Source organism: Pongo abelii, chromosome X, assembly GCF_028885655.2.
Source record: "Pongo abelii isolate AG06213 chromosome X, NHGRI_mPonAbe1-v2.0_pri, whole genome shotgun sequence".
Taxonomy (NCBI): domain Eukaryota; kingdom Metazoa; phylum Chordata; class Mammalia; order Primates; family Hominidae; genus Pongo; species Pongo abelii.
In genome coordinates, this window is record NC_072008.2 from 70834398 (window position 1) to 70860423 (window position 26026).

General features: G+C 37.9%; 1 protein-coding gene across 6 annotated transcripts in view; it reads left to right on the forward strand.

The window, feature by feature from the left end:
• HEPH (hephaestin) overlaps positions 1 to 26026 on the forward strand; it is a 102179-nt gene that overhangs the window by 36012 nt on the left and 40141 nt on the right. For all 6 annotated transcript variants that reach the window (XR_008518091.1, XM_024240984.3, XM_024240982.3 and 3 more), the window contains exons 14-15: positions 805 to 944; positions 1734 to 1865. Coding sequence is in view for 5 of the 6 variants with exons in the window: in XM_024240984.3 (XP_024096752.1) it covers positions 805 to 944; positions 1734 to 1865 (272 nt within the window). In the remaining variant the exon portion in view is untranslated. The remainder of the gene's footprint in view (positions 1 to 804; positions 945 to 1733; positions 1866 to 26026) is intronic.

Sequence of the window (26026 nt, forward strand, 5' to 3'; positions counted from 1 at the left end):
CAAAGCCTCACTCTGTTGCCCAGGCTGGAGTTCAGTGGCATGATCTTGGCTCACAGCAACCTCTGCCTCCCAGGTTCAAGTGATTCTTGTGCCTCAGCCACCCAAGTAGCTGGGATTACAGGCACAAGCCACTATACCCAGCTGATTATTTTTTTTTAGTTTTTAGTAGAGATGGGGTTTTGCCATGTTGGGCAGGCTGGTCTCAAACTCCTGAGCTTAAGCAATCTACCGGCCTTAGCATCCCAAAGTGCTGAGATTACAGGCATGAGCCACTGTGTATGGCATACCTGCCATCTTTAACTGTGGTTATGCAGCCAATGTGGTGAGAATTCTGACATTAGAAGAAATAGGGGCCAGGTATGTTGGCTCACACCTGTAATCCCAGCACTTTGGGAGGCCAAGGTGGGTGAATCATCTGAGGTCAGGAGTTCAAAACCAGCCTGACCAACATGGAGAAACCCCGTCTCTACTAAAAAATACAAAAATTAGCCGGGTGTGGTGGCACATGCCTGTAATCCCAGCTACTCTGGAGGCTGAGCAGGATGATCGCTTGAACCCGGAAGGTGGAGGTTGTGGTGAGCCGAGATCATGCCATTGCACTCCAGCCTGGGCAACGAGAGCGAAACTCCATCTAAAAAAATAATAATAATAAATAAATTTTAAAAAAAGAAAAGAAATTAGGTCCCCCCTTTTTTTTTCTGTCTGTGACATGAAGCTGGTTCTGACTTAGCTTCCCCATAAGTATTCAAATGAAAATGAGGGGTTGATGGCCAGGTGCTGATAGTACACTTTGGATTCCTCTAGTTATGGTTACATTTTCCTGAGCAACAAGGATGGGCTCCTGGGTTCCAGATACAAGAAAGCTGTATTCAGGGAATACACTGATGGTACATTCAGGATCCCTCGGCCAAGGACTGGACCAGAAGAACACTTGGGAATCTTGGGTAAGGAAATTCCACTTCCCTCCTAGTGTTTAGCAGCCTGAACTGCACCTAGGGAAGCTATGTTATACCAGGATGGCCTCACTATTCCCCATTCTCAATGTTTTCATATGATATACTGGAATTATGGAATATTTTATGAAGCAACCATGACAATAAACAGTGAAGGGGGAGGAAGGAAATCATGAATTCTGCTGCAACATGAACCAGGTTTTACTGGGTTTTCTATATCTTCAAGGTATGACTCTCTGAGGATGGTAAGTTGTAATAAATGCTAGGGGCAGGATAACTTATGAACATCAAAAAGTGAAAAAACTATATATATACACAAGGAATCAGTTTTTTCGTTGTACCCCTGTTTAATTATTGCTTTAGGTATTTTCCCCCTTATTCTAGTTATAGTACAGAAGGGACCCACTGACTCCTGAAGAGATCCTCTCATTTCTATATTGTCTGCCAAACTTATCACTCCTTATCATCAATGATTCCACAGCACCTTGATTCTCTAGACCCTTGGGCTGTTATAGATAGAGGGTAGGGGTGGGAAAAGTGGAGGTAATTGGAAGTATAATCTTGTCATTGAAGTACCTTCATCCTGTAGGTAGTAGTAACAGTTTAAGGACTTCTGAATCTAAAAATGGAGCCAGCCGTGCCTTCCAGGTCTTAGAAGGATGTTTTCTCAGGGTAAACCCCTAATTCTATGAAGTGCTCATGTATATTCCTTTCTTTAATGCTCCCTGTGCTCCTGCATTAATGAAACTTTATTTATTTAATTATTTTTGTTTACATTAGGTCCACTTATCAAAGGAGAAGTTGGTGATATCCTGACTGTGGTATTCAAGAATAATGCCAGCCGCCCCTACTCTGTGCATGCTCATGGAGTGCTAGAATCTACTACCGGCTGGCCACTGGCTGCTGAGCCTGGTGAGTGGGGACACTTAGTGAAAGAACAAAGGACATGCATCACCTCTGCTTCAGGCTTCTGGATTTTTCCTTAAAAAATTAATGTGCTTCAGACTGGAGTGGTAGCTCATTCCTGTAATCCCAGCATTTTGAGAGGCTGAGGCGGGTGGATCACTTGAGGTTAGGAGTTCAAGACTAGCCTGGCCAACATGGTGAACCCTCATCTCTACCAAAAACACAAAAATTAACTGGGTGCAGTGGTGCGCACCTCCAGTCCGAGCTACTCGGGAGGTTTAGGCAGGAGAATATCTTGAACCCAGGAGGTGGAGACTGCAGTGAGCCAAGATCATGCCACTGCACTCCAGCTTGGGTGACAAGTAAGACTCCATCTCAAATATATACATATATATATGAGCTTAGAGACCTGAAATAGGAATATAGCCAAAACTAAGCCACAGCCTGAGTTTTTCTCTATCAAATACTCGTTTTCTCAGTCCCCGAATAGGCTATGGCTTAGACTTGGCTAATATTCCTGTTTCAGATCTCTAAGAAAATACCCTTGGATACAGTATGAGCTCCTAATCTTGACTAGAGAGTGATGTGACCTAGACCACAAGCTGATCATTCAGCCCTTAGCCCAGTAGATAAAGTTCTCGTACCCTTCCTGCAAACTAAATTCTAACCCCAGTCACATACTAAGCTCCTAATACTAAATGTGGAATGATCATAATCTTGTCAACATTCTCTTTTATTAATTCATTCATTGAATAAACACTTACTGGAGGCCTACTGGGTGATAGGAACAACTGTAGAATCTATCGATGCAGTAGTGAACACTTGCTCCTGTCTTGAAGAATCTTGAGCTATTATGATAGAAACAGGTAAACTGGAAACTATAATCCAGTGTGTTAAGTGTTAATAGGAGTTTTTACAGTGTGATAGGCATGTGAAGAAAAGGGTATTTAATCTGATGTTTGGATAGTCAGTAATGGTTTTCCAGATTAGGTGATATCTCAGCTGAGACCTAAATCAGTAGTTTTCAAACCTTAGCATGTATCAGGATCACTTAGAGGCTTGCTGAAACACAGATTGCTGGAATCAACTTTGAAAGTCTCTGATTCAGCAGGTGTGTGATGGAGCTCAGGAATTTGCTCATTCAAACAAGTTCTCATGCTGCTAGTTCAGAAACTACACTTTGGAAACAGCTGACCTAAAGGATGAAAAAAGGGACATATGGGTGAAGGTAAAGTGCAGTGTGGAAGAAAAGCAGGGAAAAGGAAGTTCCAGATTTAAAGAATGCAGTGTACAAAGGCCAAGAGATTGAAGTTGGTGTAAAGGAAAAGGAATAGATTCTAAAAATATCAATGAGGTAAAATAAGCAAGATATGGCAATTAATTGGATTTTGAAGGTGAGAAAGATAAGTATTATTGAATGATATCGGTGTTTTTGGAGAAAGATTCTTAAATAATACCCAGTTTTTGATTTGGACAACCAGGGAAATAGTGATGCCATTCATCAAAATAGGGAACATAAGAGAAAGGTGACTTGAGATGGAGTGGGAGGATTGGAGTATTGGATGATGATGAGTTCCCTTTTGAATTTGTTGAATTTGGTATATTTGTAAGATGATCAAATGTAGATATCTAGACATAAAGATAGACATACAGATCTGGAGCCCAGGAGGAAAGCATGCTCTGAAGGAATAGATGTGGGAGGCATCAACATCTAGGTAGTGGTTAAAAGCATGAGAGTGAACACAGTTACCCCAGAAGAGTATATTGAATGAGAAAGTAAAAATACTAAGATGAGACCCCGAGGAAGGCCAATTTTTAAGGGAGGTACCGATTGAAATGTGAGCCTGAGAAAAAGTTAGCAAAATAGGAGGAAAACCAAAATGAGATTACAGATGTTAAGAAAGGTCATGTCAAGGATGAAGTAGTCAACAGCTTCAGCTGCTTCAAAGAGTTCAAATAAAATAAGAGCGGAAAATTTTCCATTGCTTATAGCAATAGGGAAATGGCTGATGATTTTGATAAGTTGGGGAAAGAAGCTATATTACAACGTATTAAACAGTAATTGGGAGATAAGAGATTGAAAACAATGAGTATGGCTTAATTTTAAGACTTAGGCAGAACAATTTTAGGTAATGAGAAGGTCAGGGGTGTGCCCAAAGGCTAAAGTAAAGTGGAGGCAAAGGACACTACAGTTGAGGAGATCTAGGGACTAATAGGCTAGAGTGTTAGATAAATCATCCACATGTACCTTGAAGTCACTCAGAAAAATGGTGGGGATTGGGGTGGAAAAGAGGATGGTGATCCAAGTACTGAAATAATCAGTAAATGACCATTAAGAGAAAAGGGATACATTGGAAGTTGGGAAACCAGTTAGAAGGTTGTAGTGATCTACAAGTGATGATAATGGCTTAAACAAAGGTGATAGAAAATGAGAATGGAGACAACTAGATAAATTTGAGAGATGTTAAGGCAGAATAAATAGGACATTTTGATTGAATGGGTGTTGAGAAGATTAGGGAGATGGTGGAATCAAAGTTCATAACCAAGTTTTTGGATTAAGCACCCGGATGTTGGTACCACTCACAAAGAAAATAAATGCAGGAAGCAGGGGTCAGTTTTTTGTTTGTTTGTTTAGAGTGGGGAGATATTGACTTTATTTTTGAAAATCTTAATATGAAGTACCATAAAACATCCAGGTGGAAATGAGAGAGCTGTACGGATAGAAGATTATCATCAGTTTGAGATATGGATCTGTAACTTGGAAGAGACACCTGGGATAGCATAGAGATTTAACAGTCATAAGTAATTACAATGGATGATAGGTGAAATCACGATATGCATGTAACCACCCAGTGAGATAGTGTATAAAGTGACAATGACATCAGCTGAGAATGAAACTTTGGAACATACTATTATTTAAGAGGAGGTAATCTATCTTAAATAATGTATAGGTTTAAAGTAGTTCTCACTGAAATCACAGTTTGATATTTTATTTTATTTGTACAAATGTAAGGAATATATGAGAAATTTTGTTACATGTATATTACGTATAGTGATCAAGTCAGAATATGTACAGTGTCCATCATCCGAGTATAATATATTTTTGTTAAGTAATCTTAATCTGCTATCAAACATTGAATTCATTCAATTTTACTGTATATTTGTACCCTTTAAATCAGTTTTCTTCACCTTTCCCTTTCTTTCACACTCACCACCCTTCCCAGTCTCTGTTATCTATCTTTCCACTCTTTACTTCCATATGATCAAATTTTTTAGCTCCTACATGTAAGTGAGAAAATGCAATATTTGTCTTTTTGTGTCTGGTTTATTTTACTTAAGATAATGACCTCCATTTCTATCCATGTTGCTTCAGATTATATGATTTCATTCTTTTTTATGGCTGAATAGTATTCCATTGTGTATATATACCACATTTTCTTTATCCATTCATCCCTTGATGAACACAGGTTGATTTCATATCTTTATTATTGTGAATAGTGCTACAAAAAATATATAAGTACAGGTATTCCATTGATATATTGGTTTCTTTTTATTTGGGTAAATACCTAGTGGTGACATTGCTGGATTGAATAGTAATTTTTTAGTTTTTTTAGAAATTTTCATACCATGTTTTATAGTGGCTCCACTAGTTTACATTTCCACCAATAGTGTGTAAGAGTTCCCTTTTCTCTGCATCCTTGCCAGCATCTGTTATTATTATTATTTTTTGTCTTTTTAGTAATAGCCATTCTAACTAGGGTAATATGATCTGTCATTGTGGTTTTAATGTGCATTTCCCTGATAATTAGTAATGTTGAGCATTTTTTCATATACCTGTTGGCCATTTGTATGTCTTATTTTGAGAAATGTCTATTCATGTCCTTTACCTACTTTTTAATGTGTTTTTTTTTCCTGTTAACTTGCTTGAGTTTCTTGGTATTCTAGTATTAGTCTTCTGGCAAATGAGTATTTTGTAATTGTTTTTTGTCATTCAACAGGTTGTCTTTTCACTGTGTTGATTATTTCCTTTGCTGTGCAATAGCTATTTAGCTAAATGTAGTCCCATTTGCCTATTTTTGGTTTTATTAACTGTACTTTTGAGGTCATAAATTCTTTGCCTCAACCAATGTTCAGGAGAGTTTCCCTCCAGTTTTCTTCTAGTATTTTTATAGCTTCACATCTTACATTTTCGTCTTTAATCCATCTTGAGATAATTTCATATATGGTGAGAGACAGAGGTCCAGTTTTATTCTTCTGCATGTGGCTATGCAGTTTTCTCAGCACTATTTATTAAAGAGGATGTTCTTTCTCCAATGTAAGTTTTTGTCAGTTTTGTCAAAGATCAGTTGACTGTAAATATGTGGCAATATTTTTGGATTTTCTATTCTGTTTCATTGGTCTATGTGTCTATTTTTATACTGTGCTGTTTTGATTACCATAGCCTTTTAATATATTTTGAAGTCAGGTAATATAATGCCTCCAGTGGTTTATTTATTTATTTTTTGTTTATGGCTCAGGACTGCTTTGGCTATTTGGGCTCTTTTTTGGTGTCATATAAATTTTCAAATTTTTAAAAAGTTTTGTGAAGAATGACATTGATATTTTGAGAGGAATTGCATTGAATCTGCAGATTGCTTTGGACAATATGGTCATTTTAATGATATTAATTCTTTTGATTTTTTTCATTTGTTTTTATCCTCTTCAATTTCTTTCATCAGTGTTTGTAGTTTTTATTGTAGAGATCTTTCACCTCTTTGGTTAAAATTTTTACTATGTATTTTTATTATTCTTGGGTATTTTATTATTTTGTATAATTACAACTGGAGATATTTTTGTACTGCAATGAAATTCTTGTATGCAAAGTTCATTTGGAAAAATAAAGAATACCTGGGCAAGAAGAGCCAAAACATAAAAAAAAGAATACTAATGAAATCACACTAGCATAACCCAATATTGTAGCGTATTATAAAGATGAAGGTACAATAATTAAAGTGACATGATACTGTAAATAAAAATCAGTAGGACAAAACAAACATTCCTGAAGCAGACCCAAGTTTCTGCCTTTGTCAATAGCAATGGGAATACAGGTAATACTAGTCTATTACTAACTGCACACATCTGCCTTCTAGAACTCCATCAGCTTCAGACAAGAAAGATGTTAATTTGATTAGTCAGAACCTAAAATGTTTGCTGGAAACTCTTACCAGTGGGCAGGATTACAGTTTCTTTTATCTCAGCACTCCCTATTGCACTGCCCCCTTCCATGTGGTAAGTTGACCTATGCCTGCAACTGGGTAAACTGGATATGTGAATTAGTACAGGGTCTGTGCTGTAGATCTAGCTATCTTAATTTAATGAAATTTGAGAGTCATCAGCATGTAGATGATATTTAAATCATAATATGGATGAGATCACTCAAGGAGTGAGTTATACAGTAAATAGTGACCAAGGTGGCTGGATTAGTTCAGGTAAGAGATGATGGCAGCTTGGACCAGCCTGATAAAGTGGAAAGGGTGAGAAGTTTTCTAATTCTGGATGTATTTTGATGGTTAAGACAATTAGCTGGTGAATTGGGGTTTCTAGATATTGTCTTTTTTATTTTCGGTAGTTGCTATATTTTAGTCATTAATCCCTTCTAGGTTTCAAACATGGCAGATATCTTTTCCCGATTTGTCATTCACTTGTTAACTTTGTGATATCATTTGTTGAACAGAAATCCTTGATGTGATGTGATCAAATCAATGGAATTTTGGCCTCATAGTTTGTGCTTTTGAAATTTTGTTTATCAAGTCCTTCCCAACCCTTGGTCACAAAGACGTTCTGCTGCATTATCTTCTCTTAACTTTATAAGTTTCTTTTTTCATGTTCAAATCTGTAATCAGACAAGAGTTTGCATTTTTATATGCTATTAGCTATAGATCCATTTTTAATTTTTCTTTATATACAAAGAAAATTTTCTTAATACCATCTTCTAAACCATTCAACTTCCCCCCTTTGAGTTGCTTTGCCACCATTATTTCATGTTTAGTTTCTGTAAATACATTAATCAGTCTCCAATCTATTCTGTTATATTTGTCTATTCAGTTCTTGCAACAATATCATATTATTTTTATTATTGTGGGTTTGAAATTTGTCTTAATATTTGAAGAACAAACCTCTTTTATTCAGGATTTACTTAGGTGTATGTTATTTTTCCATATAGATTTTAGAGTAAGTTTCAAGTTTCTCAAATACAGCTAAAATTTTGATTGACATTGCATTAAATTTATAGATTAATTTGGAGATAATTTACATCTTTATATTATTTGTTGGATTTCCATTTATTCAGATGGTCTTCTATGACTATAGTTTTGTAAAAATGTTGTCATAAAAGTTGTACATATGCTTGGTTAAGCTAATCCATTAATGCTTCTTAGTTTTTCTTACTTTTAAATTATATTTCTAATAGATTATTTGTAATGTAGAGAAATGCTAGTCATTTGTGTAAGTTGAACCTGTATCTAGTAGTCCTCTTGAATTCTCTTATTAGTTTTACTAGTTTTTTGATTCCAGAAATATTGAGAGTTTTATTCTTCTATCTCTTATTCCTTTCCATTTCCATATATGTTTGCCAGGATCACCAATACTAGTGATGGTAGTGATACATCTTCAACTTTCTCCCAATCTCTAGAGAATGCATGTAAAGTTTCTCTCTGTTTGCTGTGATTTCTTTTTGGAAATTTATTTAAATTTCCAAATGAACAAAAATTTATTTAAAATTTTAATCAACATAACTGACCTAAAACCTTCAGTAGAAGAATAATTTTAAAACCATTTTTGGGGTGGAGGAGAAAATGGTGGATAGGAAGACTAACTTGCAGCTCCCACTGGGATGGACAGAGCAACATGTGGAGATCCATATCACGAACCTTTGCTTCAGGAACTACTGCAGAAACATACCACTGAGAGAATCCACAGACCCTTTGAAGGAGGTGCATTGCTGCTGCAAGCTTCATGGGACAGCCAAGGGACAGTGAGTTGTCTTGCTTTCTCAGTTGGGAGGCTTGTAGCCTGGGGAAAGTTCTCAGCCCTGCTCACCAACTACCTGGAAATAAACTCAGTGCTGTTGGGGACGCACGGTGCAATTGAGGCCAGCCTTTTTGGCTGTGGGCTGTCATCTTTCTTTCATTTCCCTGGTGACCTGTGTGATGCAGCAGAGGCAGCCATAATCCCCCTAGGAACATAACTCCATTGGCCTGGGAACCACACTTGCATCCCCCAAAGCAGCCACAGCAAGCCCTGCCCAAGGAGAATCTGAGTTCAGGCACACCTAATTCTGCACTCCTAGTAGCCAAAGACAACGAACACAATATCTTAGAGGCTCTATGACCCTGCGTACAACCTGACAAAACTGTACACTTATCCAAAGGTGACCCTATGAGAAGCATGTATCCTCCCTACACACCTGCAGCTGATGTGTTCTTGAAAGCACCACCTCCTGATTGGAGGCCAAACAACACAAAACCAATGCACTTAATAAAAATACAACCAAGGACCCTTACATAGTCTACTTCACTCCCCTGCTACCTCCACTGGAGCAGGTGCTGATATCCATGGCTGAGAGACATGAAGATGGATTATATCACAAGATTCTTTGCAGACACTCCCCATTGCCAGTCTGGAGCCCAGTAGCTCTGCTGGGTGGCTGGATCCAGAAGAGAAATAATAATCACTGCAGTTCACCTCTCAGGATGTGGTGCTCTCCCCTTTCTGTAGGGGAAAGGGGAGAGCACCACATCCAGGGAGCACCCTGTGGGACAAAATAATTTGAACAGCAGCCACTGAGTCCCAGATCTTCCCTCTAACATAGTCTACCCAAATAAGAAGGAACCAGAACACCAATTCTGGTAATATGACAAAACAAATTATTTAACAATCCCCAAAGATCAAACTACCTTACCAGCAATGGATCCAAATCAAGATAAAAATCTCTGAATTGCCGGAAGAAAAAATCAGAAGGTAGACTATTAAGCTAATCAAGGAGACACCAGAGAAAGGTGAATACCAACTTAAAGAAATTAAAAACATGATACAGGATATAAATGAAAAAATATCCAGTGAAATAGACAGCATAAGGACATAGTTATGGTATGACAAAATGCACTGAAAAGTCACAGCAATAGAATTGAAGAAGTAGAATAGCTTCAGAGTTCAAAGACAAGGCTTTTAAATTAACTCAATCCAACAAAGACAGAGAAAAAATAATTTTAAAAAAGGCCTCCAAGAAGTTTGGGATTATGTTAAATGACCAAACCTAAGAATAATTGGTGTTCGGGAGGAAGAAGAGAAATCTAAAAGTTTGGAACACATATTTGAGGGAATAATAAAGGAACATTTCCCTGGCCTTGCTAGAGATCTAGACGTCCCAAAACAGGAAGCTCAAATAACACTTGGGAAATTCCTCTCAAACAGATTGTTGCCTAGGTACATAGCTATCAGGTTATCTAAAGTCAAAACTAAGGAAAGAATTGTGAGAGTTGGGAGGCAAAAGTACCAGGTAACCTATAAAGGAAAACCTATCAGATTAACAGAAGATTTCTGAGCAGAAACCCTACAAACTAGAAGGGTTTTGGTTCCTATCATCAGCCTCCTCAAACTAAGTGATTATTAGCCAAGAATTTTTTAACCAGCAAAACTAAGCTTCATAAATGAAGGAAAGATACAATGTTTTTCAGACAAAGAAATGCTGAAAAGAATTTGCCACTACCAAGTCAACACTACAAGAACTGCTAAAAGGAACTCTAAAACTTGAAACCAATCCTCAAACTACACCAAAATAGAACCTCCTTAAAGCATAAACCTCACAGGACCTATAAAACAGCAACAATTAAAAAAGCCAAGGTATTCAGGCAACAAACAGCACAATGAATAGAACAATACCTTACATCTCACTACTAACATTTAATGTAAATGGCCTAAATGCTCCATTTAAAAGATACAGAATAGCAGAATAGATAAGAATTCACCAACCAAGTATCTACTGTCTTCAGGAGACTCGCCTGATACATAAGGACTCACATAAACTTTAGGTAAAAGGGTGGAAAAAGATATTCCATGCAAAGGGACACCAAAAGTGAGTAGGAGTAGCTGTTCTTATATCAGATGAAACAAACTTTAAAGCAACAGCAGTTAAAAAAGGCAAAGAGGAACAGACATTATATAATAATAAAAGGACTAATCCAACAGGAAAATATAACAATCTTAAATATATATGCACCTAAAACTGGAGCTCCCAAATTCATAAAACAGGACCTAAGAAATGAGGTAGACAGCAACACAATAATAGAATATTCCACTGACAGCACTAGATAGGTCATCAAGACAGAAAGTCAACAAAGAAACAATGGACTTAAACTATACCTAGAACAAATGGACTTAACAGATATTTACAGAACATTTTACCAACAACTGCAGAATATGCATTCTATTCATCAGCACATAGAATGTTCTCCAAGATAGACTATATGATAGACAAAGTCCAAGATAGACAAAACAAGTCTCAACAAATTTAAGAAAACTGAAATTATATAAAGTACTCTCTCTGACCACAGTGGAATAAAATGGGAAATCAACTCCAAAAGGAACCCTCAGAACCACTCAAATACCTAGATATTAAATAACCTGCTCTTGAATGATCATTGGATCAACAATGACATCAAGATAGAACTTAAAAAACCTTTTGACATGAGTGATAATAGTGACACAATCTATTGAAACCTTTGGGATACAACAATAGTGGTGCAAATGTAGCAGGACAAGCTACAGACAAAACTCTTTAGACACTGAGTTAAAGAAGGAAGGGCTTTATTTGGCTGGGAGCTTCAGCAAGACTCATGTCTCCAACAACCAAGCTCCCTGAGTGAGGAATTCCTGTCCCTTTTAAGGGCTCACAACTTTAAGGGGGTCCGCGTGACAGGGTCATGATTGATTGAGCAAGCAGGGGGTACGTGACTGGGGGTGCATGCACCAGTAATTAGAATGGAACAGAACAGGACAGGGATATTTACAGTGCTTTTCTATACAATGTCTGTAATCTATAGATAACATAACCGATTAGGTCAGGGGTCGATCTTTAACTACCAGGCCTAGGGTGTGGTACTTCTTCTTTCTTTGGAGGCAGAAATTGGGCATAAGACAATATGAGGAGTGGTTTCCTCCCTTATTCCCCCACTTTGGGAATCTCACTCAATAGTGGGAGTTCTCACTTTCATTCTCACTACCTATGTTTTCTTGCAAGACAGATCGATAGTGATTCATATAGTACACTTGTGCTGAAGTATTTTGGTGAACTAAGGTAATGATGAAGCTTTTTATCATTTGAAGAAGTATAGGTAGCAAGGGAGCAGTAAGCAGGTTTCTATTACTATTATAACTCTTATTATAAGAGTTTTAAATCTTTTTAGCACTGGGAACCACTTTCCAAACATGGCCCCAGGATCAAATCCATGCCACACTTGCACGGGCACATATGCCAGTTTTGTCATATTTCTAACTATGTCTTCAACTACTTGCCTTTGATCATCTATGTGTAGACAGCAATTAGTAAGGTTAAATTTTCTACAGACCCCTCCTTCAGCTGCTAGCAAGTAGTTGAGAGCCAGTCTATTTTGATAGATAGCATTTCTCATCTGAGTTTCTTGCCAGGCCAGAATAGTCAAGGCTCTGCTGGTCTTACTAGTGATTATTTCTAAGACAGCTTGTAACCGTATGATTCAGTTGAGCATGGAAATTGGGGTCAGGTATCCCCACAAGCTGTCTTGTGCTTAAGTACCAGGACCATAATATTGTATGATTCTCTCAGGGGGCCATTTATCATCTTTTTAATTTTCTATAGCTATGCTTCTCTTTTTGTGGGAAGCACAGACAGGGAAGCCCAGGAGTTCACCTGTCTTTATAGGCAGTAGGAAGAAAGATGGTTTAATAGTGCCAATAACACAACTACCTGCCCACTGGTCGGGTATTTTGGTGTAAGCTCTATGCCCACACATCCAGTATAATCCAGTGGGGGCTGTCCAGTCCCAGTGGGACTCTGGGTGGGTTCACACAGTTTGCAACTTTGAGAATTTACTAAATGGATTTTTTTTAGTGTGGTTTGAACTCCACTAGGTGGCTGTCTTTGTAGTATTATTATACAGTTTTTGCCCAAGGCAGCTGAGTCTTCCCACAGGAAAGGTGAAGTCCTTCCCGACTCTTGCTATACAGTATTGTCTAATGATTGACGCTTTTAGGACCCAGAAGTTATCAGGGTGGTTCTTTTGAGCCAGGAATTCATTAGGAACTGGGTCTGTAGGTACTAATTATTGGGCTTCCTATGGCCGTTGATCTCCCATTACAGTTCCTCTACATACATAACATGAAGTGACATTGAGAGACTGGGCTACATGCTCAGCTAATTGCAAAAACAAATTTCTTGTTTTTCCTGGAATTTCTGGTACTGGCACATTCAGTTTATCATAGAAGGTTTGAAATACTGGCTCAGGAGAGCGTTTATAAACTTCTCCTCAAACCACGATATTTACTCAAGGATCCAGTCCAGCCCCATTGATTCCTAGGTCTACACACTCCCCTTTTTTCCAGCAAGGATCAAGGGGGTTGGTTATTACTAGCTTTAAGGGGTTACACTGACCACTGGTACAGGAAGGGCCACTTTTCCTTTTCTGAAGGTGGACAGCATCCTTTTTATTTTTTATCCAAGTAGCCTAAATGACACAAGACCAGTATCCACATTCATTTCCACACAGTCCTAACTCATGACAAATGTACTTATTTTCTGCCATGTAGCCTCTTTCCTAATTAAAAGAACTACATCTTATTCTTAACTTATTACTATTAATAACACCACAGGCATCAAACTTCAAGGTGACTTGTTTGGGCACCCCTTTTTCTCTTGTTTCAGCTAACACTTTACTCATATCATGTATGAGCCCCCACCATTCCTCAGACCTTAATCTTACTTCAAAAACTGTAGTAATGGGAGGCTTAGATGGGACATAACACACATCAGGTTGGTCATTTCCTGGGCTGCATACCTTGCATAGGATAGCATGATACAAACAAGTTTTTATTTAGATTCCCAGTACACTTATAATAATCATAAAATAATAGGACTGTAGCAAAATTTTGTCCTAACTCAGTAACTTGATGTGTACACTGGGAACAGTCCTCATTCTGAGGAAGGTCAGTTAAAGTCCTTACTGTACAAGTCTAAATTTTAAGGAAAATGAGTCCTGTGATGAGTTTTCTCATGCTTTGGCTGTGCGTGGACCAGTCAGCTTCCGGGTATGACTGGAACAGGGCTTGTCGTCTTCTTCAGAGTCACTTTGCAGGGGTTGGCGCAGCTGCTCCTGTCCACGTACCACTCACAGTCTACTGATGTTCAAGGATGGTTTCGGAGGTTGGGCCTGCTAACATAAACTGAGTCCAACACCTCTACACAGTTATGCTTGACTGGGCTCTCTGATACCAGGAGCAAGGTGGCGGGGTTTAGGGTGTTGCAAACTTCAATGGTTATGCGGAGATTTTCACATAGCAAGCTTTGGTACTTGGTTAGTCTAGCATTTGTTAACCAATGATGTCATTTGGTAGTCATTAAAGTTACCACAGCATGAGGGGCCTTTATATTCAGATTTTGCCCAAGGGTTAGTTTATCTGCTTGTTGTGCTAACAGGGCCATTGCTGCCAGGGCCCTTAGACATGAGGGCCAGACTTTGGAAACCCTGCCTAGTTGTTTTGAAAGATAGGCCACTGCCCTTGGCCAAGGCCCCACAGTCTGAGTTAAAAGTCCAACTGCCATTTTTTCTCTTTCTGACACATAGGGTGTAAAGGGTTTTGTTGGGTCAAATAACCCCAGGGCTCAGGCTGACATGAGTTTTTCTTTTAACTCATGAAAAAGTCATTGCTGTTGGTTGTAATAGATGTAGTTTATCCAATTTACATTTTTATTAACTGTTACCTACCAAAATATTGACTCAAATCCTGCAGCTATTTGATTTCAAGCTTTTGTTTAACCTGGTATTGTCTGTGGGACTCCAATTGCGTCTAAATGGATGTGAGAGTCGAAAGACCCATAAGGGGCTTCTCTTGCATTATGATGTCTTATTTTTCCTCCCTATGGTTGACGAAATGCCAGGGTGAAAGGGATAGCCAATTGGACTAATGTACAAGTGACACTCCAGTTATTCGGCAGAGTGACCAGTGAAGGTCTACCACAATACCACCACACATCTGCTTGGGGATGAGCAAGGGCTGACTGATTGGTAAGCTCTTGAAAATGTTTAAGCTCACTGCATCCTTTCAGGTCTCCAAGGAATGCTAAGTTTCCTCCCTGTCATGAGAGACACAAAGTGAACTTATGTTGGGAGACGGAGGTTGGATGGCCCTTGGGGGCTGACCCGCAGAGTGCCAGCATTTGGGATATAGCAGAGAGAGCTTGGCACGACTTATTACTCCAGGCTGTAGAATCCTGGAAAAGAGTTACCATGCAGCACACACCTGGTCGACTGGAGGACCACCTTAGTGGAAATGGGACAATCTGGGCCTCTGGCTTGCCATGTGCACAAGCATAACAATTGCTTTTGTTTAACGTGCGGATGGAATATTTGATCCATTCCAACCAGGCATTTGCATCTTGGTATGCTGTCTTAATTGCCAAAGTTTGTTTTAAGTCTTTAACTTCTATGATCCTCTAGTAAAATGAATGTATGATTTTGGGAAATTACAAAAACTGGTTGGGGCAGTCCATCCTTGCTCTCTAATGGTCCACAGAATGTTGGACCAACTACGGCATAAAAGCTCTACATTTGGGGAGCAAGACTCCTGGTTGACTTTGGAGTCTTTATTGAAATTTCCTCAGATTAAGTGGTCCTAATTTACTAATGCCCAGTCTGAGGAGAGTCAGGAGGGACAGAGGTACTTTTCTGAAGTAGAGAGCTGTCTTTGACTTGGCAAGTCCCCACAGGCTATAACAAGGCAAGCATTAAATACAATAGTTTGAGGCAAAATTGACTGGTTATATTAATAACCAGATGGTCAGCAATAGAACGAGGAAAGAAGAAAGAGTAATAGAATAGATGAAAGAGTTAAATTTTTCTTAGCTTTAGTTTGGTAGGGTTTTCCCCGGGGACTGTGGTCTACGAGTCTGGAGGGGGTGGCACTTTAACTTGGGTGTGATGAGTCCATCCCTTTTCTGCTGTACGAACAGCAGTCTCGGTGGTTAGCAGCACAAGGTAGGGTCCTTCCTAGGCTGGCTAGAGTTTTTCTTCTTTCTACCCTTTGATAAGAAGGTGATCTTCAGGCTGGTGCTGGTTTACTGGAAATTCTAGGGGTGGTACCTGTGCTAAAAGACTTTTAGTTTTGAGGGAAAGGAAACTGGAAGATAAACCAAGTATATAATTTCTAAGAAACTGACATTTTGTTTTAAATGTGGGGACATCAACAGTGGACTTTATAGTCTTTGGTGCCTTCTTACTGAGAAATTTCCTTTAGCACCTATTTTTATTAGTTTTTAGACCACAGAAAGCCAAACACCATTTTATATTTAATAATGCTTCTTGTATGATTTTTATACCAGATAAGCTAAATTTCCCCTTTATATTAGTATGCTATTAATGTTAAACTTAGTTTTAGTGAAACTTTGTATACATATTTATTCAATTTTTAATGTCGGAACATAAGGTAAGATTTTTATAGACTCTTTTTAACCTTTTATAATCTTTGTTAAAGAGCAGGTTAGTGCTTTAAGGAAAACCCATTGTGTTTTTACTTTAATGTCCAGTTCACAGAAAAACTGGATGATACCCCTTTAACTTTAGCTAATTATGTTTACACACAGATTTTTTTTATAATTAACATTTTAAAACTTGCTTAAACCTTCAAAACAAATTTTTTTTTAACCTTTTAATGTAGGTAAAAATTTACATTCTTATGCCTCCTTATAATCTTTTTACCAAAGGCATATTTTACTTTCCTTATACATCTTGCACATAAACTTTTTTTCCCAATAGTTTTACATTTAGGAAGCCTAGTTACTTTTAAATTATACAACATTTCTTGCATAAATTCTTTTTTATAACATTTTTCTCTTTCACAACTTTCACAGACAATTCTTCGACATGCCTTAACTTTCTGACTTATTACAAACATTTCTTTCTTTAAACAACCAGTTAATTTATTTCAGGATAAGAATTTACCATATAACACTCTTTTTACTAAATCCTGTGGCCCTTCTTTCCCCCCCACCTTTTTTTTTAAGATGATAACCATTCTTGTCCAAAGTGAACTTCTTTTATGTCTGCAGACTAGACTGTCTAAGGCCACGAGATTAGAAGTTACTGTAATACATGTTATATTGTTAACTTTTAGCAAACTTTACTTTTGTTGAAAACCTTGTAAGTTAGGGATTTTAGTTATCCTTTGCTATTAATAAGACCTTGTTTTGTCCAAATTAACTTAGAATTGGTATAGATGGTGGTTTTTTTCCTTCATTTACCTGGGAGGAACCATTGATTGTCCTGTCCTAAAAGGAGTTCCTCCTAGGTCTGGTCGGACCTTTGTATGGTAATTAAGATTTAGATCCCCTGTTAGGAAACCTGCTGGGTTAAGGGAATTTTCAGTGGTTAATGTTAAATCATCCTTTTCTTTTATTGCCTTCGGTTACTTCTGAACTGGTGAGGTGTGCTCACAATGAGGTTTCCTCTAAAAGTTATTTTTTTTACTTTTTTCTGTTAGCAAAGTAGTTGCTGCTACAGATTGAATGCATTTGGGCCATCCGGGGGTTACTGCATTAAGGATATTTTATAGGAAGGCCTCAGTGCTTTCTGGATATGCCCTTGTTTACACTGACAACAAAGTGGTATTGGAGTGTTATAGGGTTACAGACAATACCTTCAATTATCAATTATAGGTTTTTAATTTACCTTGGCTTTTAAAGGAATAGGGTACACTGTTTTTTTTCTTAACTACTTGTATCTCTCTCTTTCTTCCTTTCTTTCTTTCTCTCTCTCTCTCTGATTTTCTGTCTCTTTTTCTCTTTGACTTTCCTTTTGCCTCTGTCTCTTTCTCTCTCTGCCTCTCTCTCTCTCTGCTGATCTTTCCTTACCTCTGCCAGCTGCTTATGCTGCTCTTCTCTCAACCACTGTGGTGGGGGGTGGTGGGGGAGGGATCTAAAACCAGCTGTAACCAAGTGTCTATATACGGGAATTGGTCTGGGTACCTTGGCTTACAGGTTACCTTGTGCCATACCTTTGAAACAAGGGACCTGTCCAGGCTTCCTTCTGATGGCCAACCCACTTCTAATGCTGGCCAGTCTATCTTATGCAAAATTTTAAGTTTTCCTGGTGTAATAGTACTCCATAGTCTCCCTTAAATCCTTTCTTGAAATTTTTCAACATAGTTCCTAGTGGAGTGGGCTTACTTTGTGCCTGATCCGTGCTTCTTTGAGACAAAACACCACGCTCACACCACATGCACACCACAAAACAAAGAATGGGTAAAAAGGGCACACACACACTTTTACAGTTTACACCAAACCAGAATCAAAACCAAAATCAGAGTATCAAGAAATTCAAGCCAGGTCAAAACTAAAACCAAAGTATCAAGCAATCCAAGTCAAGTCAAAAACAAAAACTAAAGTGCTGGTACAGGCACACCATGGGTGATCAGTCCTCGCTTCCACTCAAATGGAGTGGGCAAGTTCCAGAGACTAGTCTTACCAACTTTCAGATGTCTGAACTCCAGGTGCCAGTTCCTTCCCGGTGTTCAGCCACTGCGTTGATCCTCCACGGGGGCCTGCCACGTGCTGCTCTGGCAAGGCATTCCACTGGGGCAATTGCCTGCTCAGGAGCACTCTCAGGATCTGTGTCACTCAAGCTGGCCAGAGTCCCCCACAGAGATGCTCCACAGGGCAGGCCTAAGCCACCTAAGGGGCTACCTCAACTGTCTGTTAATCACCTTGCTTCCTGGTCAAGGAACCAAGAAATGTAGCAGGAAAAGCCACTGATAAAACCCCTCAGACACTGAGTTAAAGAAGGAAGGGCTTTATTCGGCCGGGAGCTTCGGCAAGACTCATGTCTCCAACAACTGAGCTCCCTGAGTGAGCAATTTCTGTCCCTTTTAAGGGCTCATAACTTTAAGGGGGTCTGTGTGAGAGGGTTATGATCTATTGAGAAAGCAGGGGGTATGTGACTGGGGGCTGCATGCACTGGTAATTAGAATGGAACAGAACAGGACAGGGATTTTTACAGTGCTTTTCTGTACAATGTCTGTAATCTATAGATAACATAACTGATTAGATCAGGGGCCGATCTTTAACTACCAGGCCCAGGGTGTGGCGCCAGGCTGTCTGCTTGAGGAATTCATTTCTGCCTTTTAGTTTTTACTTCTTCTTTCTTTGGAGGCAGAAATTGGGCATAAGACAATATGAGGGGTGGTCTCCTCCCTTACTAAGAGGAAAGTTTAAACATTTAAATGCCTACATCAGGAATTCTGAAAAAGCATATACAGACAATCTATGGTCATGCCTCAAGGAACTGGAGAAACAAGAACAAATCAAGCCCAAACTCAGCAGAAGAAAGGAAATAACCAAGATCAGAGCAGAACTAAATACAACTGAAACAAAAATATACAAAAGATAGATGAAATAAAAAGCTGGTTCTTTGAAAAGACAAATAAAATTGATAGACCATTAGGGAGATTAACCAAGAAAATAAGAGAATCCAAATAAGCTCAACTAAAAAAGAAACAGGAGATATTACATCTGATACCACAGAAATACAAAAGATCACTCAAGGCTACTATGAACACCTTTACATGCATAAGCTAGAAAACCTAGAGGAGATGGATAAATTCCTGGAAATATACAATGCTCCTAGTTTAAAGCAGAAAGAAATAGAAACCTGTACAGACTAACAGCAAGCAACGAGATTGAAATGGTAATAAAAAAATTGCCAACAACAACAAAAAAACCCAGGGTACACAGCTGAATTCTATCAGACATTCAAAGAAGATTTGATACTCATGCTATTGACACTATTCCAAAATACAGAGAAAGATGGAATCCTCCTCAAATCATTTTATGAAGCCAGTGTCACCCTAATACCAAAACCAGGAAAGGACACAACAAAAAAAGAGAACTACAGACCAATATTCCTGATGAACATAGATGCAAAAATCCTCTATGAAATACTGGTGAACAGAATCCAACAGCATATCAAAAAGAATCTACCATGATCGGGTGGGTTTCATACAAAGTATGCAGGGATGTTTTAACACCCAAAAGTCAATAAATGTGATACACCACATAAACAGAATTAAAAACAGAAATTATATGGTCATTTCAATAGATGCAGGAAAAGCATTTGACAAAATCTAGCATCCCTCAGTAAAATCAGCATAGAAGGCGCATACCTTAAGGTATGACAGGCCATACCTTAAGATATGTCAAGCCATCTATGACAAACCCACAACCAACATTATATTGAATGGGGAAAAGTTGAAAGCATTCCCCCGAGAACTGAAACAAGACAAGGATGCCCACTTTCACCATTTCTATTCAACATATTACTGGAAATCACACAAGGGAAAGAAATCAAGGGCATCCAAATCAGTAAAGAGGAAGTCAAACTTTCACTGTTTGCTGATGACATGATTGTATACCTACAAAACCCTAAAGACACATCTGGAAAGCTCCTAGAACTGGTAAATGAATTCAGCAAAGTTTCAGAATACAAAATTAATATACACAAATCAGTACCATTTGTCATACCAGTACCCAGCACCTTCTGTTGAATAGGGTATTCTTTCTACACTTTATGTTTTTGTTTGCTTTGTTGAAGATTAGTTGGCTGTAAACATTTGGCTTAATTTCTGGCTCTCTATTCTGTTCCATTGCTCTATGTGCCTTTTTTTATACTAGTACCATGCTGTTTTGGTGACTATGGCCTTATAGTATAGTTTAAAGTTGGGTAATGTGATTCCTCCAGATTTCTTCTTTTTGCTTCACCTTGCTTTGGCTATGTGGGATCTTTTTTGATTGCATATGAATTTTAGGATTTTTTTTTCTAGTTCTGTGAAGAATGATGTTGGTATTTTGATGGAAATTGCATTGAATGTAAAAAAAATGAAACTCAATCCTCACCACTCACTGTATTGGTCCATTTTCGTGCTGCTGATAAATACATACCTGAGACTGGGCAATTTACAAAAGAAAGAAGTTTAATGGACTCACAGTTCCATGCAGCTGGGGAGACCTCACAATCAGAGCAGAAGGTGTAATTCACGTCCCCCATGGCAGCAGAAAAGAGAAAAGAATGAAAATCAAGCAAAAGGGGGTTCCTCTTATAAAACCATCAGTTATTGTGAGACTTATTTACTACCATGAGACAGTATGGAGGAAACCACGCCCATGATTCAATGATCTCCCACTGGGTTTCTCCCACAACATGAATTATAGGATCTACAATTCAAGATGAGATTTGTGTGGAACATAGCAAAACCGTATCACTCACCTTATATAAAAATCAACTCAAGATGGATCAAAGTCTTAAATCTAAGACCTGAAACCATAAAAATTCTAGAAGATAACATTGGAAAAATCCTTCTAGACATTGGCTTATGCCGAGATTTTATGATCAAGAACCCAAAAGCAAATGTATCAAAATCAAAGATAAATAGATGGGACTTAAATAAACTAAAGTTTCTGCACAGCAAAAGAAATAATCAGTAGAATAAACAGACATCCCAGAGAGTGAGAGAAAATCTTCATAATCTATACATCTGACAAAGTACTAATATCTGGAATCTACAAGGAACTCAAACAAATCAGCAAGAAAAAAACAATTCCATCAAAATGTGGGCTAAGGTCATGAATAGACAATTCTCAAAAGAAGATATACAAATGGCCAAAAACATATGGGAAAAAATGCTCAACACCACTAATGATCAGGGAAATTCAAATCAAAACCACAGTGTGATAACACATTACTTCTGCAAGAATGGCCATAGTCAAAAAAATAAAAAAAGTAATGGGTGTTGGCGTGGATATGGTGAAAAGGGCACACTTTTAAACTGTTGGTGGAAATGTAAACTAGTACAACCTCTATGGAAAACAGTGTGGTGATTCCTTAAAGAACTAGAAGTAGAACTACCATTTGATCCAGCAATTCCACTCCTGCATATCTACCCAGTGAAAAGAAGTCATTATACGAAGAAAGATACTTGCACATGCATGTTTATAGCAGCACGATTTGCAATTGCAAAAATATGGAACCAGCCTAAATGCCCATCAATCAAAGAGTAGGAAAAGAAAATGTGAGATTGATAGATATAGATATAGACATAGACATAGACATAGATATAGACATAGATATGGATATATATATATAGATATATATGTGCCATGGAATACTACTCAGACAGAAAAAGCAATGAAATAGTGGCATTTGCAGCAACCTGGATGGAACTGGAAACCGTTATTCTAAGTGAAGTAACTCAGGAATGGAAAACCAAACATCATATATTCTCACTCATAAGCGAGAGCTGAGCTATGAGGATGCAAATGCATAAGAATGATACAATGAACTTTGGGGATTCAGGGGAAAGGGTGGGAGGGAGGTGAGGGATAAAAGACTACACATTGAATACAGTGTGCACTGCTCAGGTGATGGGTGCACAAAAGTATCAGAAATCACCACTAAAGAACTCATTCATGTAACCAAATACCTGTTCCCCAAAAACCTATTGAAATAAAAATAAAACATTTTGAAGACTACCTCTATAAAGTACCTTTTCCAAGATGTTTATACCAGATATATCTTAATCTCTAAATTCTATTAAATGGCATAGATTCTAATAAGCTTTGATAAGCTTGGAATTTGTTCCTTTCATCCTACTCCAAAGAAAATTTACTCTAAGGATTGTTACAATAATACTGCAGAAGGCAGACAGCTTCTCCTGTATTTAGTTTTCTCTTAATAGAGAACAAAAATCCAGCCTAGTTATGACATCAACCATACCACTATTGAAAATCTGCAGTATCTGCTTCAGAATGCTGACATGAGCAATTTTTATGTTTTAATATAATGTCCATATGAAATCCTAGTTTAGTATTAGTATTGTCAGTTATAAGGTTGGTTAATATGTGGTGCAATGGGGACATATGCAAGTTATAATGTAGCATAACATCTTATTTTTATGAAAACAATTACAGTCTAGTCAGGAGAAAAATACCTGTACACTCACCTTAGTGATAAGCTCTCCTATGTGTCAATGTACAATATTTAATTTTAAAATACATAAAAATACATAAATAGCACCAAAATACATAAAATAGTTATGATAAATGCATATGGTATATTCTGTCAGTAAATCTGATGCCAGATTTACTTTTTTTAGGATACCATAAATTATTACATAGAAAAATTATACCCTTGGAAAAGCTTTTGCTCTGTCATAGTGATGTGTGATTGGACTTAATGGGCCCAATTATTAAATATCTGGATTTAGTTATAAGTTGTATTTTATAAGGACCCTGTATACAAGTATATCAATTATAGTACCTTAAGAGCTAACCAAAAAATCATTAACCTACAGAAGCATGATTATGATCTAAGCAAAAAATGGGCTTACTTAAGTAAAAATGCAGCATATTATAATTTTTTACAAATATGTCATGCATTAAAATTAACATAGTTTGCTATTGTGAATAATGCCGCAATAAACATACGTGTGCTTGTGTCTTTATAGCAGCATGATTTATAGTCCTTTGGGTATATACCCAGTAATGGGATGGCTGGGTCAAATGGAATTTCTAGTTCTAGATCCCTGAGGAATTGCCACACTGACTTCCACAAGGGTTGAACTAGTTTACAGTCCCACCAACAGTGTAAAAGTGTTCCTATTTCTCCACATCCTCTCCAGCACCTGTTTTTTCCTGACTTTTTAATCATTGCCGTTCTAACTGGTGTGAGATGGTATCTCATTGTGGTTTTCATTTGCATTTCTCTGATGGCCAGTGATGGTGAGCATTTTTTCATGTGTTTTTTGGCTGCATAAATGTCTTCTTTTGAGAAGTGTCTGTTCATGTCCTTCGCCCACTTTTTGATGGGGTTGTTTGTTTTTTTCTTGTAAATTTGTTTGAGTTCATTGTAGATTCTGGATATTAGCCCTTTGTCAGATGAGTAGGTTGCGAAAATTTTCTCCCATTTTGTAGGTTGCCTGTTCACTCTGATGGTAGTTTCCTTTGCTGTGCAGAAGCTCTTTAGTTTAATTAGATCCCATTTGTCAATTTTGGCTTTTGTTGCCATTGCTTTTGGTGTTTTAGACATGAAGTCCTTGCCCATGCCTATGTCCTGAATGGTATTGCCTAGGTTTTCTTCTAGGGTTTTTATGGTTTTAGGTCTAACATTTAAGTCTTTAATCCATCTTGAATTGATTTTTGTATAAGGTGTAAGGAAGGGATCCAGTTTCAGCTTTCTACATATGGCTAGCCAATTTTCCCAGCACCATTTATTAAATAGGGAATCCTTTCCCCATTTCTTGTTTTTGTCAGGTTTGTCAAAGATCAGATAGTTGTAGATATGTGGCATTATTTCTGACGGCTCTGTTCTGTTCCATTGATCTATATCTCTGTTTTGGTACCAGTACCATGCTGTTTTGGTTACTGTAGCCTTGTAGTATAGTTTGAAGTCAGGTAGCGTGATGCCTCCAGCTTTGTTCTTTTGGCTTAGGATTGACTTGGTGATGCGGGCTCTTTTTTGGTTCCATATGAACTTTAAAATAGTTTTTTCCAATTCTGTGAAGAAAATCATTGGTAACTTGATGGGGATGGCATTGAATCTGTAAATTACCTTGGGAAGGATGGCAATTTTCATGATATTGATTCTTCCTACCCATGAGCATGGAATGTTCTTCCGTTTGTTTATATCCTCTTTTATTTCCTTGAGCAGTGGTTTGTAGTTCTCCTTGAAGAGGTCCTTCACATCCCTTGTAAGTTGGATTCCTAGGTATTTTATTCTCTTTGAAGCAATTGTGAATGGGAGTTCACTCATGATTTGGCTCTCTGTTTCTCTGTTATTGATGTATAAGAATGCTTGTGATTTTTGTACATTGATTTTGTATCCTGAGACTTTGCTGAAGTTGCTTATCAGCTTAAGGAGATTTTGGGCTGAGACAATGGGGTTTTCTAGATAAACTATCATGTCATCTGCAAACCGGGACAATTTCCAACAATGATAGACTGGATTAAGAAAATGTGGCACATATACACCATGGAATACTATGCAGCCATAAAAAAAGATGAGTTCACGTCCTTTGTGGGGACATGGATGAAATTGGAAATCATCATTCTCAGTAAACTATCACAAGAACAAAAAACCAAACACCGCATATTCTCACTCATAGGTGGGAATTGAACAATGAGAACACATGGACACAGGAAGGGGAACATCACACTTCGGGGACTGTTGTGGGGTGGGAGGAGAGGGGAGGGATAGCATTGGGAGATATACCTAATGCTAGATGACGAGTTGGTGGGTGCAGCGCACCAGCATGGCACATGTATACATATGTAACTTACCTGCACGTTGCGCACATGTACCATAGAGCCTAAAGTATAATAATAATAATAATAATAATAATAATAAAAAGAAAAAAAAAGAAAAAAAAAAAGAAAGACAACAGAGACTGGAAAGGGTCAGATAGGGGGAGGACGGAAGATGAAGAGAAGTGAGTGAAGTGCTACAAACATACAGTTAAAAGGAATAAATCCAGTGTTAGAGAGAAGAATAGTGTGATTTTAGTTAACAAGAATGTATTGCACTCAGGTGACGGACACTCTAAATATCCTGACATAATCATTATGCATTATATACACGCGAAAAAATTTTACATCTACTCCTTAAGTTTGTAGAAATAAAAAAATTTACAAATATATGGTGGCAAATTCTAATACCTCATAGGTATTAGAGATTTGCCAGATGCAGACTGCACAGAGGAAAATGGAAAGCCATGTGAGCTAGACCTAAAAATTTTAATTTTGTCTGGATATTCTGCTCATGTTGTCCATCAATATGTCTTTTGTGCCACATTTAACTGTGAGAAGCAGATTTGTTACAGGAAAGAAATTTCTAATCTCT